We start from the raw sequence: 21,550 nt of genomic DNA on the forward strand, positions 1-21,550 counted from the left end.
AGGATTGAAAACTAAAAAAAAATAAAGTATTATAAAGTATTATACTCTAGATCACAAATAACAAACCGACTAGACCGAATGCCAGAGACTTGAATTTTGGATGATAAAAGTAAGACACTGCTTACAGTGGTTTGGCAGATGCAATTAACATTGGAATACAGTGAGAGCCAGTATGTCATACTCACTATTTTAATTGCAGAATTAAAAAAGATATTTCCCTATATACTGTAAAGTGATGATACATTGTGGAATGGCAGACTGATGAAGGTGACTACTGTATAGTCTGATACAAAACTTCAACTGGAGTAGCAAAATGTGATTGTCCCCTTAAGAGAGGGCAAAGGCCAGGTTTGGTTACAAGAAAACACCTGCGGTTCTGATAAGAATTCAGGGTCTCAAAGGCGCTTTAGCAGGCCAGGTGCTATGCCACACTGTGGCCTGCTGTCCTAAGCCATGAATAAAAAGATACAACAAATAGAATCTATTATGCGTTTATTCTGTATTTTCTGAAAATGTAAATTATCAGTCAACAACCCTAGATAGACTTATATATACAAAAAGAATGTTTTTACCAACTGACAAAATTAAATATGTGGCACTGCTCAGAATAAGCACACAGATTATTGATTAAAGATAGAGCTGAGACAGGTGGAGTGGGTTAGAAGGGTGACTGCCCCTGCTACTTATAATTGATGAATATGCAGCGCGCACACACACACACACACACACACACACACACACACACACACACACACACACACACACACACACACACACATGGTCTTGTCATATCACATGCTTGTAAAATGTTTCCTTTGTTCTTAAAAAGCCTTTCATTTAAAAAAAAAATGTAATAACAAAAAATATATAGAACTAAAGTTATTAATTTTGTCTTACTTTGTTCCATAAATTTAAGGAAAGGAAATAAAACATTTTATGTGCATATAATTGGATGATATTACAATCATTTTTATAAATTACTGTCTTTACAGTCAGTAATGGATTCAATTTTGAATATGTTTCCAAGAATTATTCACTTTTTCAGTACTTATAAAATATGTATATCATCAAGATTTTCAATTAAAGTACAACAACATAATATTGACAAGAATCACTCATTCATTACAGGATTAGATCATCATTAACAGTCATCAAGGCACTGCTGTGTGTAACTCAAGATTGAGAAGAAAAATCTCAGGATAATTATTTTCTTAATTATATGTGCGTTAGACTCATGTTGATGTTTCATTAGCAGTAGAAGGTGAGAACGTTTTCTTGGTTTCCTCGGACCAATAGAACTGGGGGCCTCAGATTACTTGACAAAAAGTCCAGCCACGCAAGGAAAAGAGTACTGGGACACACTCCTCTCCTCCCCACTGGCATGGTGCTGTCAGGAGACAGCAAAGGAGATTTAATGAAGTAAACAGTTTGTTTCACTACGAATGAGTTCAAAACATCCACAGGTGGTAACTTTTAAAAGTAAAGTGATTGTACTTTGCTTAATTTGTATTTTATTGTAAAAAATGATAGACAAGCTAAAAGTGGAGAGCCATTCACTCAGAGTGGAGTGGTGCAGTTGGCAGGCCATTTAATTACAAAGCCACTTCTTTTACTATGCATTTTCTATCTTCTAAGAAAGTAGCACTCCCATGACCTAAAAAAAAGAATTACTGTACTCACATAACAATCAGAGCAGCTTCTCTGGAGTAGTCCTGCAGAACCTCATTTAGACGGATCTGACGGAGAGACTAATTTCCAACGAGAATTTTACAATTTTAAGAGAAGACAATAGAGAAAAAGAGAAGTTTCAGATTGATGATTTCTTCCTCTTAACTCTTTATCTGCTTTATCCAAATGTGTGTAATTCATGTTGTTTATGAGTGTGTGTTTCTGTGTGTGTGTCAGACCTTGGCCTTGTTCCTCTCTAAATCCTGGTCAGTGATCATCCAGGGCTCTTCCTGCTGTCTTGGTGGCCCAGGCTCAGAGTCCTGTTGGGGGTTTTTATCGAGCCTGAAGTGACCCACCATGTTCTCAAACTGATGAACACTGGTGACACAGACAGGAGGCTTGATTTAGAAGCAAATGAAGAAAATCTAAATCTGATGCAGGGAAACTTTTCATGACAGGGCATCAAGATCAGATAATAAAACTGAACCCACCTTAAGGACCTTATCATGTCAGTAGAAACTGTTCTTTAGTGGTGCATATTCCCAAACAAATATTAAATTAAAGTAGCACAAACCAGTTGACACACAATAGGGCTCCGTGGGCCCCTGGCATTCTAGGGTTTTATGCAGCTTCATTCTCATATGAAAGCTTTGGCAGCCTTACTTCCGAGGCTGAGGATTCTGGTAGATCTCAGGAAGCACTTCAACATCATGGAAACCAAGACGGAACTTCTTGATCAGGGCCAATACCCTGAAAAAAAGAGTGTAAATCCAATGTGAGAAGTAATCATTTTCATGGCACACTTTTAGTCTGTCAACACAGGAAAAGTACAGGTGTAGTTAATGATATTAATGAATAACAATTCCATTCCATTTACTGGTGTGCCAGAACCAGGCCCCTGCTATTGTTCATGCTGGCTCACTGACATGGCTCACTTGGACATTTAAAGCTGCTCTATTATTTTTGTATTTGTAAAAATATCATCAACTCTGCAGTTCCTCTCACCTCTACAGAACCTTATAGCCTTTTAGCTCATTGTTTTGGTTTTAAAGACCGAAGTTTTATTGCTTGGGTTTACCCTCACAGCTCTCACCATTTCCAGACACAGCAGGCAGCCGTTTTCAGCAAAAAAGCTCTAACAGTCATCAATTATGTTATTAGTTACACCCGATGTTGTACTGCTATCCTAATTAAACTGTGTACTTTGTAAAAGGTCTATGATAACTGGATATTTTATTGATCTCTATAAGCAATTCTTGTTTATTAAATTCATCTATTTCATTGCAACATCTTTTTTCCACCTTTTTGGCAAATATGTGGAAGAAACCAAGGTGTAAATTAATTTCGGGGAAGTAATCCAAGTGCTTACTCCTCTCTCTGTTTTTCTTTCTTGTCTGTTTCTCCTCCCACAAATACTCGGACTTTACATTTGGCCCAGCGCTTCCTGCGAGTCAGCAGGTAAGGCAAAAGCAGGGTCAGACCTGGTGAAGCACACACACATGGTGATTAGGAAACCTATGATAAGACAGAAGAAAAGAAGGAGGTGATAATTGGATGAACAGATAATCAGACCTCCATCATCAGACAGCCAGTATACGTCAATGGTCTTCTTTCCTTGTTTTTTCTGAAACACTGTACTAGGCTGAGGCTCTGGATCAGTAGAGACAGAAGCTGCAAAAAATTTTATATACACAGAAAACATTTTTTTTTACAGTTTTATGATATCAAATTGTTGGATTTCTGAGTACTGAAGTTTCAATATTTAAGACCAACTGAGGCCAAGTTTACTCAAGATTTTCTAAAGTTGCCATGATACTGTATGTAAAAAAAATTAATCTAATAATATGATCATGCATATACATACATGTATTGCTGGTGTTTATACCCTCTGGTCCTCCATCAAAGCCTAGATTGACTGAGATGAAAACAAAGGAATTTGCTGTGTACATGGACTTACTTGTAGTCAGTCATTTTAATGATGATGGATGCACTTCCCACCATGCCCGTTGTTAACTTCAAACAAACTGACATGGAGATATTATAGCTGCATTTGCACTCAGAGTTTAGTGATGATTTAAATCAATTTACTCTCAATGTACTCTCCTCTAGTTTGAATTAAGGCTCTCACTGTGTGACTTAGATGGATGAGAGACATCCAGTCCCTCCCTCATCCTCAGCACGCAAACACCGTACCGTAGGTCGAATGCATCACTGAAAAAAAAATTTACATGAATAAACAGATACATGAACACACACACACACACACACACACACTGTACTGGCTGGGGTGCCGTTTTCTGTGATCAAGTTTAATTTTGTCATTGTTCTTAATACTGAGTTTTGGACATTGACAGCTTTATTGCAAAAATATGACTATAAGTGTTCATATTAATAGTTCAAAATTATATAAACACAGAATATGTAGTATTAATTCCCGCTCTACTCACTGCAGTATTCCTATGTATTTATGTGAAGCCTGAGGTGTGTCACTATGCCAGTCCTTCTTGAAACCTGTCAGCAGAACATTTGGCTTGATACGACCCAATCCTGCACCCTGTTGGACAGACAGCAACATGAGAAGAAGAAAAGAGGAATCAGGCCTGTCTCGCAAAGGAAGTTCAAATTCCTAGGGCTCTCTTTGAGGCATCTGGCTTCACCAAACATAACATTAGCAATCCCGGATAACTGATCTCACATAGCTCATTACCAACTGGCTGTGTTAACTCTGGCATTATCTGTTAAGACTTAACTAAATCTGGCCACAAACATAGAGTTAGTGAAGAATGAAGCGTTATTTCAGGAACTCTGAGGGAGTGTTTATGGTGGATATGGGAATGCAATTTGGAGCAGGGTGCAGGCAGGAAGGTGAGTGTGAGGGATGGCTGAGGCAAGCGTTAGGCAGGCTGGTGAGTTAGGGGACTGGTTGAGGCAGATTGAAGCAGACGGCAGGCAGACAGGTGAGGGGATGAGCTGGCTGGAAGGTTGAGGTGGCGTGGGGCAGTCTCAATGGAGCAGTAGGTGCAGGGGATCCTGAACACAGGAGAAAACAATTAATCAAAAGCACGTGGAAAAACAGATAATAACTCTAGCATACTGGATACTTAGTGGTCGAGAGTGACAACCACTGAGTTAGGCAGAACAATCTGGCGAAGAGTGGATGAAGAGCCAGGGTACTGCGCACGCGCATGCACAATATCAGATCAGATGAAACAATGATACCCATGGGAACATCACAATATCAACAGATCCAGAGCAGTATATTTAATAAGATAAGACAAAATAATTGGTTCCTGCTGTAATCATTGCAGCTTTGCAAAAAATAATGATTCATTAAGATAAAAGTTACAAAAACAAAGTACAGCCCTAGAATATAAAAAGAAAGTAATAGAAACAGGTGAAAATAATACCGTCACCAAATACTTATAGGAGTATATTTATAAATTTGTATGAATTTTTTGTGGCGTTTCTGACCTCCAGAAGGGATATGGAGCTGTTTTTCTATAAAAGCGAACACTTGCGTATGACATACAATATGCAGCAATGCTTAAAATGCTTTTAAAATATCATCTTTGCAAATGTTTTATCAGGAAGGAAATTCATTCAGTTAGACCTCAAAACATGTAATGCGTTATGGTAAGTAACGCTGAATGTAAAAAAAAAAACCTTTGTTTACAAGAAAACTGCACATGGCACTTTTAAGTAGCTAGAATAAAGATGTTTAAATTGATTTTATTTTAAAAATGTACTTTACGAGTAATCACACAAGATTGAACTTTTAACGGTCATACAGTTTGTGTTGTTGTGAGGAGTACTGCAGATAGTGAAAATGTGTCAAACAAACGAACAAAAAAAACTTGTGTATGGCGCCCCAGTGGCCTCATGGTTAAGGCGCATACAAGATACTCGCGCTGTCACAGTTTGATTCCTGGCTGCGGGACCCTTCTTGCATACCGCTCATATCCTCCTGTTTCCCCATGTTTCCTCTCTATCTACACTGCCTGTCAAATGAGGACAAAAAGCAAACGAAAAAAAAAATTGATAAAAGGTTTGATGAAGTGGTATGTGAACGAAATGTTGCTGGGATTAATCTTTAGGAGCTTATTTGCAGTGTGCAGATGTTCTTCCATTTTAAAGTAAAAGGCTGATCACTGCCTGCCATTAGGGAACACTGTAATGTACTTGAATTTCTATACACAAAATTGCCCCATAATATACAATTGTAGATTGATGCAGGTTTGGCCTAGTTATCATGAGAACTGAACTCATTACTTGAGCTATCTTTCTCGGACTGAAAAGCTTCGGTTCACTCCAAAGTTAGCTGGCTTTGTGAGACAGCGGAAGTACAGTTGATCGAGACAGTTCATTAGAATAGAACAGATGAGGTCTAATTCTTACCTGTAGCAGCATGTTAACTCCTGATCGTAGCTCTGTAGCCACCACTCCTCTGTAGAATGACTTGACCTTCCGTTGGTTCAACCAAGTAACATGACTATCACTGCTTGCTTTCTCCACTGCTTTCGGGGAGGGACCAGCCTGAAAAATACAGGGTCAAAAAAGAACGCACGCACGCACGCACGCACGCACGCACGCACGCACGCACGCACGCACGCACGCACGCACGCACGCACGCACGCACGCACGCACGCACGCACGCACGCACGCACGCACGCACGCACGCACGCACGCACGCACGCACGCACGCACGCACGCACGCACGCACGCACGCACGCACGCACGCACGCACGCACGCACGCACGCACGCACGCACGCACGCACGCACGCACGCACGCACGCACGCACGCACGCACGCACGCACGCACGCACGCACGCACGCACGCACGCACGCACGCACGCACGCACGCACGCACGCACGCACGCACGCACGCACGCACGCACGCTCGCACGCACGCTCGCACGCACGCACGCTCGCACGCACGCTCGCACGCACGCACGCACGCACGCACGCACGCACGCACGCACGCACGCACGCACGCACGCACGCACGCACGCACGCACGCACGCACGCACGCACGCACGCACGCACGCACGCACGCACGCACGCACGCACGCACGCACGCACGCACGCACGCACGCACGCACGCACGCACGCACGCACGCACGCACGCACGCACGCACGCACGCACGCACGCACGCACGCACGCACGCACGCACGCACGCACGCACGCACGCACGCACGCACGCACGCACGCACGCACGCACGCACGCACGCACGCACGCACGCACGCACGCACGCACGCACGCACGCACGCACGCACGCACGCACGCACGCACGCACGCACGCACGCACGCACGCACGCACGCACGCACGCACGCACGCACGCACGCACGCACGCACGCACGCACGCACGCACGCACGCACGCACGCACGCACGCACGCACGCACGCACGCACGCACGCACGCACGCACGCACGCACGCACGCACGCACGCACGCACGCACGCACGCACGCACGCACGCACGCACGCACGCACGCACGCACGCACGCACGCACGCACGCACGCACGCACGCACGCACGCACGCACGCACGCACGCACGCACGCACGCACGCACGCACGCACGCACGCACGCACGCACGCACGCACGCACGCACGCACGCACGCACGCACGCACGCACGCACGCACGCACGCACGCACGCACGCACGCACGCACGCACGCACGCACGCACGCACGCACGCACGCACGCACGCACGCACGCACGCACGCACGCACGCACGCACGCACGCACGCACGCACGCACGCACGCACGCACGCACGCACGCACGCACGCACGCACGCACGCACGCACGCACGCACGCACGCACGCACGCACGCACGCACGCACGCACGCACGCACGCACGCACGCACGCACGCACGCACGCACGCACGCACGCACGCACGCACGCACGCACGCACGCACGCACGCACGCACGCACGCACGCACGCACGCACGCACGCACGCACGCACGCACGCACGCACGCACGCACGCACGCACGCACGCACGCACGCACGCACGCACGCACGCACGCACGCACGCACGCACGCACGCACGCACGCACGCACGCACGCACGCACGCACGCACGCACGCACGCACGCACGCACGCACGCACGCACGCACGCACGCACGCACGCACGCACGCACGCACGCACGCACGCACGCACGCACGCACGCACGCACGCACGCACGCACGCACGCACGCACGCACGCACGCACGCACGCACGCACGCACGCACGCACGCACGCACGCACGCACGCACGCACGCACGCACGCACGCACGCACGCACGCACGCACGCACGCACGCACGCACGCACGCACGCACGCACGCACGCACGCACGCACGCACGCACGCACGCACGCACGCACGCACGCACGCACGCACGCACGCACGCACGCACGCACGCACGCACGCACGCACGCACGCACGCACGCACGCACGCACGCACGCACGCACGCACGCACGCACGCACGCACGCACGCACGCACGCACGCACGCACGCACGCACGCACGCACGCACGCACGCACGCACGCACGCACGCACGCACGCACGCACGCACGCACGCACGCACGCACGCACGCACGCACGCACGCACGCACGCACGCACGCACGCACGCACGCACGCACGCACGCACGCACGCACGCACGCACGCACGCACGCACGCACGCACGCACGCACGCACGCACGCACGCACGCACGCACGCACGCACGCACGCACGCACGCACGCACGCACGCACGCACGCACGCACGCACGCACGCACGCACGCACGCACGCACGCACGCACGCACGCACGCACGCACGCACGCACGCACGCACGCACGCACGCACGCACGCACGCACGCACGCACGCACGCACGCACGCACGCACGCACGCACGCACGCACGCACGCACGCACGCACGCACGCACGCACGCACGCACGCACGCACGCACGCACGCACGCACGCACGCACGCACGCACGCACGCACTCACGCACGAACGCACGCACGCACGCACGCACGCACGCACGCACGCACGCACGCACGCACGCACGCACGCACGCACGCACGCACGCACGCACGCACGCACGCACGCACGCACGCACGCACGCACGCACGCACGCACGCACGCACGCACGCACACACACACACACACACAGCACACACACGCACGCACGCACGCACGCACGCACGCACGCACGCACGCACGCACACACACACACACACACACACACAAAATTGTCTACGAAGTCTCAAATGAATCACCAATGAATTTTGTTCTTCTGTAAGTCATTGATTATTTTTACATTTAATCAATAAGGTTTTCATCCCTCTTGTTAGGCTATTCATCTGTTCATATGTTTATCCGTACGTCATCTCTGAGCTTTCTACCTGGTGAGTTGGTGATTGAGGCGTGGAAGCAGCTGAAGTTGATGAGAGAGTACGAGCACAGAAAGAAGTTGGAGATGATGGGAGCGATGGTGTTCAACTCAGCTGGTGGAAAGACAGAGGACAAAAGACAGAATTTAAGAGAACCATGGTTCCCATTTGTCTTTAAAGTTAGCTTTTCATGAAGTCAAAAACCTAATTTTGGACACTATTAATGGTCTACATCTTTTCTGCAACAGCAACTTTATATATTACCATTCTGTAATTCCATCTCTGTGTAGTAGTTTTCATTGTTAGTGGCAGACATTCAAATTGCCTAGCTACACACAAGGGACTGACAGGAGACTATGCAGTGTGTAGTTCAGGGTTACTTTAATTTTATCTTATTGATGTCAACCTCATTCTTTACTGTTCTCTCTCCTGACGCTATACAGAGCGATAGGGAGATACTGCTAATGTAAACCCAAAATTTCCTGTTACTGCTGCTTCACAATTAAAGTGTCCAAAAATGGGATGGATTTAATTGTCAAGCAGTCAGAGGAAATGTAATGTATTCGTCATTGAGGTTAGCACTGAGCAATTGTTTTTTTTTTGCTCTCTGTTCGTACTTTAGTACTTTGCTAAATTTGCTACTGGCTATTTATAGGGGTCAGAGATTCTATTCAAAGCCTCACCAATGAGAATGAAGCAGGCAGCAATGACGTACGTCAGGAGGTAGCCTCTGAGTGGTTCATCATTCTTACCATAACCTTTGCCAAAGAAGTCAATGAGAGGATAGAGTTTGTCCTTACACAGACACTACCAGCAAAAAAAGGAAAGACAAAAAAAGTTAATATTTCTTTGTCACAGCAGGGAAAATAAGCAGGAAAAGCTAGTGTTTACACAGGGACAGGGAGATGGAAAAGGTTGCACTGAAATATGTGAAGAAATAACATATTAACACAACATAGCATATGTGTGCATGTACCTGGAAGACTTTGGGAGCAGACACAAGGCAGGCCAAAGCAGAAGATAGAGTTGCTCCAAATATACCAGCAGTGATGAGAGGGGTAAAGGCTGACACCATGCTCATCGACTATAGACAGAAATGTGCTATTCACTGATTAAGATAATCTCTTTCATCAGGGGAAAACTGTTTGTTTGTGTACAAGGTGATCTACACTTAATGTAACTGATTTGTTTAGAGTGGCACTGAATTATTTATGCGGAATGACATAAGTGTTGGCTTGTAACTGTTTTCATTGTGCATTTTCTGCTTCTGGCAATGACAGAACAGTCAAAGACAGCTCTTTGACCTAGCAGTAGATTGAGGCAGTGTCATACTTTGGTGCCCACAAGTGACAATAGGAGGAATCTGTTTGGCGTTTTCAAAGACTGCAGGACTGCATTACCCAGAATTCATGGAACACGTTGTCTCTCTCTTCCTCCTTTGCAGTCTCACTTTGTGTATTAAACAGAAAAACAATGTCTAGGAAGGCTTAATATTGAATAACAGGTAGCAGTATAAAGGGACATTGAACTCATTCTTGTGTCTTGAGTGTGCGTGTGCATGTGTTGACCTGATAGTAGTTGCTGATGCCGTAGATGCATGTGCTATTGTTGATACACTTGCTGAAGTCCCATCCATATTGACAAGCTAAACCAACACAATCCTCACTAGATGAGGAGGACGACAGGGTGTTATTTAAAACCCCGGATGCATCCCGTACTACACAGGATCCTTGGCGGAAACAAACACACATGGACACAAGCATGTATGGATAAATATATATATTCATGCACAGAAGATTACTCAACCACATATCCACAATAAATAAATAGGATAAAAGTTAAAAGACAATGCACGTTGTAATCCTGAACATAATTGTTTCGTGTATCTTGTTGGTAACTATTTTTGGCACTTTTTAATGCTAGAAATAACAAACTTTTAGAGGGATACATGAAATTTCAGTAGATGGGTTTCTATAATGCTCACTATGTTGCTAGTATGGCAACATATCCATGTCCAAATTCTATGTAAATCATTCAGCTCAATTAATCTGTGATTGTCATTGTCAGTGTCTTTATACTGGTGTACAACAAAACAGTCTTGTCAAGATAGTGCAACGTGCTAAAATAAAATTGTATTAAAATATACAATAAGTAACTGCAAAACTTATGTCAAAACTCTGCAAGGTTAATTTATGTTTACGCTGTTTTATATACTGTAAACATAGCAGACAGTGCAAAGGTATGATTTCAAGAAGCAAAATTTTTCCAACTGCTCTACATTACAGTGAATACTGTACTTGAGGACTGTACACAAGTTGTGGCTAGTGGTTAGCAGAGATAAACTGGCAAGCAGATGGGTTACATTCGTTTGAACATTTGGTCATTGATGGATCTTGAGTACCATTAAACGTGGATTTGTTGGATTTTAACTTCATATGGATACAACTTCATCACCCAGCACACACAGTAAATCAAGACTTCATTAGTCATTTTATATCACATGATTACAGTCAATGCCTTTGGTGGGAAGCCAATAGCAGGTTTTATGATAATCATGTGCTACTTTACTTTTTTAAAATTATATATATATATATGATTTAATGCAGTTGGCTACGCATCTGCTCTTATCCAGCACCTCTACATTCTGGTGGTATTGTGGTGTTCTTATAGTGTTGTCTGTCTGTCTTAAAACACTCAGTGAAAAGATTTTTCAACACTGCTTAATTTTATAAGTCAGTTATAAGTCAGTGAGTCAGTTATATAAATTGAACATTATCCGATGTATGTCTTTTTCCTGTTTTGAATTAGAGCTGGCAAAAATGTTTTTTCTTTTCAGATAGTACAGTCTGCAAGGGCTAAGTTACCGCAAAAATGTAAAGAAAAAAAAATGTTGCACAGAAAAGTTAAGGCAGAGAAAAATTTTCATGAATTTTACCATGTGTTCTTTTGTCTACTTTTTGCAGTCATTGGCTGGTTTGCCAGTATGAACAATGAAGGATTGACAAATACAACTGGACATTAACTTGTATTTCTTGTTCTTGTTTAGAGTTATCTGAATAATTCATGGTCTTGGAGTTTTACCAGATGTCACCAAGAAATGCACAGAGCTAGGTAGGTCAAAAAAATAAAAATAAAATAACAGTGTGTGCTTCACTGTACGTACGAGAGTGAAGAGAACTGAGAAACTAGTATAGTTTAGTGTGGTGGATTCCTGGCTGCAAACTGTTCCACTAATCTTAGCGTAAGGGATAAGATGGCACTCTGATTTTAAGCCATAAGGTATATGAGGAGTAAGTACAACCAAAACACAGGCCAAAATCATAAGTTACTATTTGACCATTTTAAAATGAAATAAGAAATTACATGCTAGAAGTAATACAGTATGTTAAGTTAATTGTAAGTTACTAAACTAAGTTACTAATTATAGTAATGTTATGCTGGGCTTAAAATGATAAACTATGTACTGTAAGAAACCCTGTATTAAGTAGAAAAATGTAGAGTGAGCTAGCCATTATATAAAATATCATCAAGAGCAGGATTTGATGACCAACTCACTGTATGGGTAAAAGGCAGCCTAAATACAGATTTGCTAGGTGGCATGGCCATACAGTACCAATGGTAGCAGAGATGATGAGGTAGGAGACGGTCGTCCAGGATATAGCCATCAGTGTTCCTCGGGGGATGGCCACTGTAGGATTCTGGGAAGGAGAGGACATAAGACATCAACATAAAAGCCTTTTAGAGTGCATTTAAACTGAGTAATACATTCCCACACATATGTTATTAAAGATTTATGCGTATATATATATACAGGAAAAGGATGGTATGTGAAGCAAGGAGGCAGAACAATGCATGGTATTTTCATATCTAAAATAAGGCAGAGAGAAAGAAATAAACTGACATACCTTCAGATCTCCAGAGATGTTAGCTCCTGCAAGGATGCCTGTGGCTGAGGGGAAAAAAATGGAGAACATGCCAAAGAAGCTGCCTTCTGTCCCCCGCCAGCTGGGCAAAAAATTGGCAGCAAAGATATCCGCTGTTGAGGGTGAAACATTCAGTTTACTAGAGAGATCTGATAGGGAGAGACACAGTAGCCTTAAAAAAGTATTATTTGAACAAACAGTTTATATATTCTATTGTAATCATATCAAAATTGTTTATCTGTTAAGATGATTGGTAATCCTTGATTGCTGCAAAAACTACCACACACACTATAACTTCACTTAATAATGAAACAAGGGGAAACTTGCTGACCATTTAAGAATGATATTGTGAGCAGGGACTGAAGTGTCACCTTTGTAGCTAAAAAAACCCTTGGCTTGTTTCTGTGGTGAAGCAGGGATGATTGTTCCAACAATGTAACTGGCAAATGACAACATGATGACCAGGAAGAACAGAATCTGGGCCTGTGGAAGACAGAGTATACAGTAAACATATGGATGCAGTCATTTACATGTACACAGAATGAGCTAGACCACACCAATAAGTGTACTTGGTTAATGCTAGCTAGGGTGGGAATGCTAGCTAGCATGCTTAAAACAAACATAATAAATATTCTGAGGTGTCTGTCTTTCTGTTCTGTTCTATAACATGGAAGGTGGTATAAGGAAGTTTTAGTGTAGCTTCCAATTAGTTAACTAAAAGAGGCAACCCATTACAGGGCAAATTGAGTACACCTCAGCACATGGGTTAGGGTTCAGCCTATAGTTAGTATTTTGTGGGGGATGTTACACGTGTAGCTGCACTCCAAATTCTCCAAATTCTAGCCCATATGACCTTCATGCTTAAAAAGGTAACTAATCTATTACCTCTCTTGGTTGGGATCTAACTGACACAAATATGTTTTCCTGGCTGACATATACTGCCATGCCAGTCACTTTGATGACACAAATACAAGCTAAAAAAACAAGTAGGGCTACATATCACCTTAAACCATTACTTCATATACAGTGGTTATGGAACTTAAACTAACAATGACTAGTCTCTAATACAGGCAACTATACATCACATGACACAAATTCATGCTAGTGATATTTGTGAGCACATAATTAAAGTAGTTGTCTGACATTTTGGGAAATACACTTATTCACTTTTTTTTTTAATTAAATGAGAAAATTAATACCACTCTCATGTCTGTACACCAATTATGAAGTTAACAGCAGCAGGCAATTAATTTAATTTAGCATAAATGTTGGAACAGCTAGCTTGACTCCGTCCAAATGGTAAAATGACCCCTACCATCATCAGTGTGGATACAAATCCGCAATTTCCCCTCTCCCTCATTCTGAGGCATCTACACAAGGCATATTACCTCCCTCTCCAGCTCCACTGGGAGAGTGAAACTGGAGGAGGAAATTAATAAAGGAGCCAACACTACCCTAAGGGTGGGCACAGGGGATTTATTGATCAGGGGAGATATGCAGCTGATAGTAGGTCTTTCCATGCTTTTGAACTTCTATATCACAAAACAGCTTTTCACATGCTGAAACATATGCTGATGCATCCACAATGTGACTTGATGATTGCCATAGAGGTGGCAGACATATATCTCCACATCTACTGCTTCACCACAGAAAATGCAAGTTTGCCTCTGGGAAGGTTTTCAGCACCCTTTTCGGCTATTCTCATGATCATGTTTTGGACACTGTGCCTAACCCTCCCAGAGACAGGGGCAAGAGTTTTAATTTTCACAGACAATTACTGATTCTTGCCCCATCACTTAATGAAGCTAAGCCCACATGTTTCTGGTGATTTAATATCATGTGTCCGGGACTACCTGCCATCAAACTGCTTTCCAGCCAAGTCCGTGGAGATGGTCATGCCTCTGATCAGATTGTGGTGGCCTACCTGAGGGTAGGGCACAATAGGCCACCCAGCCTCCACAGGAAGGCTGACAATCATTTTTCGTTCCCTGAGAGCCTGGTATGTTCCCAGATCTCCCAACGTGGAACCAGTGAAAATGCCCAGTGCCCTCCCTGGCTCTCCCTGTGAGTGAGTGATACCCCTCCTTTGTGGATGTATTTGCCCATTCAGTGTGGCTCCCAAGTATGCTTCACACTTTCCTCCTCTGGGCTGATGATGCCTTTGCTCCACAGGGTCAAGACGCAGTAGTGGTTACACTGGACTTGATTTAGATGATAGTGGCGTGGCTGTGGCCCATCCCGGACCTGTGCACAGCACACATGGAATGGGGGGGCGCCACATTGTTTTGCTACATTTTAGGATAGCACCACATAATTTGCCAGTTCCAGGATATAGAGAATGTGTTCGTATCTGCTAAAGGATATACCACCTTAGGGGTGTTTGAGTCGGGGTTCAACGCTGGTCATTATGGCTTGATGGGGTAAACCAATAGCCAAGCCTGCAAGAGGGCTATGCACTAAGTTAAAGAACTGGGGTAACATCCATATAACTACTGGTTGTATCATATGTTTGGTGGAACTAACCTTGGATTCCCACGCCATTCCAGCCATTGAGATACCTAGTAGACATGTGACAGTGATAATGCCGATGATGCGAATGTCATTGGTGTGGTCTACCATGACAGCTCCGTTTTCCTGAGTAAAAAATTTCAGATAAATTTCACAAGGGTTTAAGGAGAATAAGAGAAGCACTGCTTACTGTGTTGTAAGAAAGTGGTCCAAAGAAATTAACATACAGTATCCTACTCACATGTATGAGGTCTGTAACAGTCTCAGCAAAGCCCACCGTGTGCATGGCCACAGCCGCAGCATTGGCAAAGGCAAAGATCAGACCAATGGATCCACCCAGCTCTGGACCAAGGCTACGACTGATCAGGAAGTAGGTCCCACCTAATGACAAGAGGGGGAGGGAGTAGCGACAATCAATGGCAATAAAAATTTACGGGTTTCCTTTCTTTGTTGACAGTAATTATACAAAGGCATCAGAGATAGTTTGACAATGGTTCACACATGATTAAAAATTCTTTACATGGTGTCTTTAATTTTTTTAATAAGTGATTTTATATATTATAATATATGTATATAACAACACTTATGCTTCCCTCTATTGTGTATACATGCATGCACATTCCAGGTACTGAATGTATGAAATTAGTATTTCCTTCATTTGCATTTTTTGTGACCTTTGGTTGTCTGAAGGCACAAATGTATTGGTTTGCATGCAAGCAGGCTGTTGCATGTATAAATGGGTGAACAGACCTCCTCTGATTTTGCCATTGGTAGCAATGGCTGAAGTAGAGAGACCAGTGATCCCAGTTATAAAAGAGGATAGCAGGATAATCACCCAGGTCAAACCTGACATAGAAACATAAATAGAAAGAGAGAAAACGACTTTGAACCAGACAGGGACTTGTGTAGAATAAACTATTTTATAATCTTTTTGTTGAACGTACCTATACCAGCTTGAGCAGTAATCCAAGGCAGCCTTAGGTACAAGATAACCCCCCAGATATTTAACATACAACGGACCTACAAGACAGACAGACATTTACCAAATACATTAGACCTGATTAAACCCAGTCAGCATTTGAAGTTCAACACCAATATTATTTGTAGGTACTATATGCCAGGGTTTTCAAAAGGAAACCAATATGCATCTCTAATTTCATGTGGTTTTACAGCGTGAGTTTTCAGACTCTATGTCTGAGAAACTGTACAAGATATGGCTGAATGCCAGTTCTATACAAATTGAGGTTCCTCCGTTTAACTGAAACAAAGTGCAAATAAATTTTATTCTGCTTGCTCATTTGTTAGCTAGAGTGATTTTTTTTTTTTTTTTTTTTGAGGGGGTTATTTTTAGGGCTTTTACTTACATATTATTGAGAAAAAAAGTCTAACTAACCAAGTTGAACTGATGAACTGATAAAATTATACTTAAACTATTTTGTAATTACAAAAAAGTTACTTAAAAGCAAATAAATGGCCAAATAAAATAAATGCAATGGCAAGTTGTTCCACTGGAATTACAATTACTGAACAAAATTAAAACACAACAAAAAGGGTTCTTTCATAATGGAATGAATTGTTATTTGTTACTATAGACCAAAACAAACAGGTTGAGGGTTATGACCAGATATACATCTTGTTCAGTTTAAGCTGTAAGGTAGAGACAGCAGTACATAGTGTATGGCTGGAAATTACTGATTTACACACATTTTCATCAGTAGTTGTACTGTAATGCCTAGTTCTTACCAGGAAAAGATGCTATATGCGTTTATGAAAACACTACTCATCATTGCTGCCCAATAAAAGGTCAAAGTCAAAATTACTGTGATATACACCTGAATACTTTCAGTAAACCACCTGGGAATTTGATCATAATTACCCCATAATTACCTTTATATGCCCTGACTATAAATTTTGTATTGTATTTGCTGTTAGATAGCAGTTACCCATCTTTTGCCTGAAGGCTGCAGTTAACTGTTAAGTTTAATATTTTTATTGAACCAATATTACATGAAGACAAAGAAAGTAAATATGAGGGAAAGAAATATCAATATAGTTTCAATGGTTTATAAACTGCAGTGTGTACCATTCCTTTGAAATTTGCAGGTTTATTTACATATTGCCTACTTCTACCTACACTTACTAGTAGTACTCCCAGTAGTACAATTTTACAATTTTCTATTGCATGGACTTCCTACAACAATATTGGGGCCAGTGTTGGGGAAAATAAAATCAGAGATTTTTGGGTGATATTTAAAAATCTTAAGGAAAAAAAAAAGAATTTTATGAAAAAAAATCATAGTATGTCAAGAATAAAGTCATAGTATTTCAAGAAAAAAAATCAGAATATTTTGACTTCATTCTCAAATTCTCAGATAAAGGGTCAACATTTATAATTGTGTTTTTGTAAGTTAACCATTTTTAAAGATTGTCATGCTACCTACAAAACTGCTATCAAATATTTATAGTCCTGTTTGAAATTACTGGCACCACTTAATTTTAAGTACAGAATTTAGACTATCTACAGAAATAAATGCAAATTAACCAATTTAGTATAATCAAAATATTTTAATAAAATGTTCAAGGTTACTGAACAAAGGAAAATAAAAAACAAAAATAATATTGAAAAAATACAAACACAAAATGTACCCTAAACACAATTATTGGCACCCTTCACTAATATTTGGTTGCTGAACCTTTGGCAACAATAACAGCCTCTAAACAATTCTTGTAGCTGTCTAGAAGATTCTTGCACATGTCTGCTGATAGTTTCTGCCACTCTTCGATTGATACGTGTTCAAGCTCTTTTAAGGTTTTCAATGGGATTTAGGTCAGGACTCATTGCTGGATAGTTTAAAACAGTCCATCTTTTCCTTTCAACCATTCTTTTGTGCAGCTGGATGTGTGCTTTGGGGTATTCTCCTGCTGAAAGGTCCAAGACCTTTGCCGCAAACCTAATTTTCTGACACTGGGTAACAGATTTTGCTCTAAAATGCCTTGGTAATCTTCCAATTTTATCATTCCTTTGATACTTTCAATACCTTCAGTACCGTAGGAAGCAGAGCAGCCCTACAGCATGATAAAACCTCCATCATGTTTTACTGTAGTTAGGGTGTTCTTTTCCTTATGGGCTTAATTTTGTCACCTATAAACAAACTGATGCACTGCATTCCCAAAGAGCTCTATTTTGGATTCATTTGTCCATAGAACATCATCCCAGAAAGACTGTGGCTTATCTATGAAAGTTTTTGCAAACATTAGTTTTGCCTTTTTGTGCCTTTAAATAGTGGTGTCCTCTATGGCCTTCGCCCATTGAGCCCTACTTGGTTTAGTGTGCGGCGTATGACGGAGGCTGAAAACACCACTCCAGATTGCTCTGGGTGAGTCTGAAGCTCTTCAGATGTCTTGCGTGTTTGTTTTTCTTCTTTGCACCAAGTCTTAAAAAGTTTTATGATTGTGAAACTTACACTTAAGATTACAAACTGTGAAACGGGGATTTCAAGGTCTATGGCGATTGCCTTGTAGCCTTTGGAATTGTTATGTTGTTTAATAATAGTATTTCTGATGCTCTCAGACAGCTCTCTTGTCTTCACCATTGTAAAAGAAAAACTGGAAATTTCATGCAGTGAAATAAAAGCTTCTGTAAGTGCTCTGCGAAGGCAACTGGACTTGCTTGAAGTTCTTGAAGACGTTTCACCTCTCATTCGAAAGGCTTCTTCAGTTCTGACTGACTAGTTGGGAGTCAGCTATAAATATATAAAAGCATTTTTTTTATTGTTGTTGTTGTTATTCAGTAACTTTGGTCATTTTAATAAATATTCTGATTATACAAAATTGGTGAATTTGTTCATTTATTTCTGAGGATATTCTAAATTCTGTACTTACATCTCAAAGGTGCCAATAATTTCAATCTGGACTGTAATTGGTCAGTGGTAAAACTGTGTTCCATTGGACAGCCATGAAATACCGAATATTGGGAATTATTTTGGCTCATAAAAGGTTCTCTCATGCCAGATTCAATAACATTTTTAATTAGCAGTAGAACATGGTCTGTTGAATTTACAATTTTAAGTGGGTTTTCATTCACTAGTCATTTATAGAAAATCAGCAATTAAGCTGCTGCTGTTTAAACTTTGTAAATGCCAAAACTCAGTGGTCTAACCCCACGTACCATCACTCCCTGTACCCAGCCAAAGCGAGTAGGCTCAGGCGGTGGCTCCTTTTGCTCATCCTTGTGTTCTTCATAGCTGTCTCCTCCTTCCATCTGTTCACCTGCTGTCTCCTCATACATGGGAGGTCTGGAGTAATCCTAGTCGAGTCAAGTTAAGTTGGGTCAGTTTTATTTATATAGCCCAAAAACCTAAATATTAAATTTGTCTAAATGGATTTACAATCTGCAAAGAGTATGACACCCGATATCCTTAGACCCTCAATTAAAAAAACCGAAAAGCAACAGAGGAAAAATACCTTTTCCAGAGATGGAAACAATGATGGAAAAAAATGGGTTTTTTTTTTCAAATGTAAAACTGCATAGGAATTTATTTTTTTTGTGATGAAATTTTTTTAATGATGAAATAATATTTCTTGTTTTTTCATGGTATTTCAAGAAAACTGCCTGTGGTAATTGTTAGTAATCGAAGTTGATGAAACTAGTTCAACAATAAAATGACCATAAACTTACAATTTTAATATTTGACAAACAAAAATTACTTTGATAGTAGGACTAGCACTACAGTTATATTTTCCATTTGTTTCATACATCAGTTTTCATCTCATTCAGTATGTGAAAATGAAAAACTTTTCTAAATAATTTATAGTAGCCTGTCGTAACAAGTTATAATACAGAATCTTTGGATTAAATCTCTGTTTGTTTTTAGAAAATGGAACAAATATTGTCCAGTCAAGGATAGATAGATCATGATCTGAAACCTAAATGATGTGTCATGAGATCAAGATTTGATTCAAAACATTTAAAACATATTCAGTTGAAATTAGGGACAAATGGCATCTTTTTGTTTTAAACAGTGATTCATCCAGAATTTCTGCTATTCTTTTTTTAAAATTTAGGTAATCTGAACAGAGATAAGACACATAAAAACTGATAAAAAGCAGAGAATCCTCACCTCAGGATTGGCGTACAGCTGGTACAGAGATGGTCTGAAACGTCTCTGACGGCCCATCATCTCTGTGTTGGCGTAGAAGTCATAGTGTGGCAGGGTGTCCAGAGTTTCGTAGCCAGTTAGGGTATCAGATCCACGGGATGTTACAGTGCTCCCATCACCGTAACACTGATAGTAACCAGACTCATTAAACCCTTCGGGTGTTTTGTTACCACTGGATGCTGATGGAGGAACGCTGGGTCTGTATGCAGCCAGATGTACACTGTCGCTGGCAGCTGGCAACTCCATTCAGGATGGCACAGTGGTCTTTATTGTATTTTAAGACGATTGTAACCACAAAGATTGTCAAGAAAGTAAGCTGATTGGTGCAGTAATTGTAAAAAAATCTATTCCTTCAGAAGCGGATTTATTTTATGCAAGTCAGTCAGTCAGTGTGTCAAGGTGATGGAACTATTCTGTAGTTTAAGGTGAATGAACGTGGTTTTATTCCGAGGGTTAGTTTTATATTTGACCTTAGCCAAGCAGGAAGAGCCCAAGGCCATGTAAGAAGGCTGGTTCAGTGAACAGTCAAACAAGACTTACTAAAGGAACTATTAAGCCTGTCACGGACAATTTCACATTGTAGGGTTAACCAAAAAATTGATTTTCAACTGTGTTGGGCTGTGTACACCCTTCCGCTTAGTGAAGAATCATTTATAAAATGTCCTTCTGAAGATTCAGCAGTTTCATTTCCCAAAAGCTCAAATCATGCAAATTTACCAGAAATGAGCTATTATAGCCTAAAAATAGTTTTAATAGTATCAAATATCCACTTCATATTTGGTCCGGTGTGCGTCTCTGGTGTTGTTTAGTTCTGTTGAGTTTGGATTAGTTTGCATGGTGTATTTAGTTCCTGGTTATATAATCACGAATATTAATGATTTATCTCTGGAGAAGGTTTTAGTTAGGGTGTAAGTTTTAACAGCATCATTA

At 42.2% G+C, this 21,550-nt stretch overlaps 1 protein-coding gene across 1 annotated transcript; it reads right to left on the minus strand.

Moving 5' to 3' along the window:
* Positions 1 to 938: 938 nt before the first annotated feature.
* slc12a3 (solute carrier family 12 member 3) lies at positions 939 to 20,866 on the minus strand. The gene is made up of 23 exons (XM_040132174.1): positions 20,582 to 20,866; positions 19,630 to 19,767; positions 16,406 to 16,481; positions 16,212 to 16,307; positions 15,703 to 15,842; positions 15,477 to 15,587; positions 13,325 to 13,436; positions 12,936 to 13,066; positions 12,644 to 12,728; positions 10,599 to 10,759; positions 10,007 to 10,114; positions 9,714 to 9,837; positions 9,023 to 9,144; positions 6,064 to 6,201; positions 4,116 to 4,222; positions 3,797 to 3,879; positions 3,533 to 3,583; positions 3,241 to 3,339; positions 3,038 to 3,149; positions 2,332 to 2,418; positions 1,908 to 2,046; positions 1,681 to 1,748; positions 939 to 1,387 (listed from the first exon to the last, which is right to left on the minus strand). Exons 1-23 carry the CDS (start codon positions 20,864 to 20,866, stop codon positions 1,249 to 1,251), a joined length of 2,712 nt encoding a protein of 903 aa, XP_039988108.1. The 3' UTR covers positions 939 to 1,248.
* Between the last annotated feature and the right edge of the window lie 684 nt (positions 20,867 to 21,550).

Source organism: Xiphias gladius, chromosome 8, assembly GCF_016859285.1.
Source record: "Xiphias gladius isolate SHS-SW01 ecotype Sanya breed wild chromosome 8, ASM1685928v1, whole genome shotgun sequence".
Taxonomy (NCBI): domain Eukaryota; kingdom Metazoa; phylum Chordata; class Actinopteri; order Istiophoriformes; family Xiphiidae; genus Xiphias; species Xiphias gladius.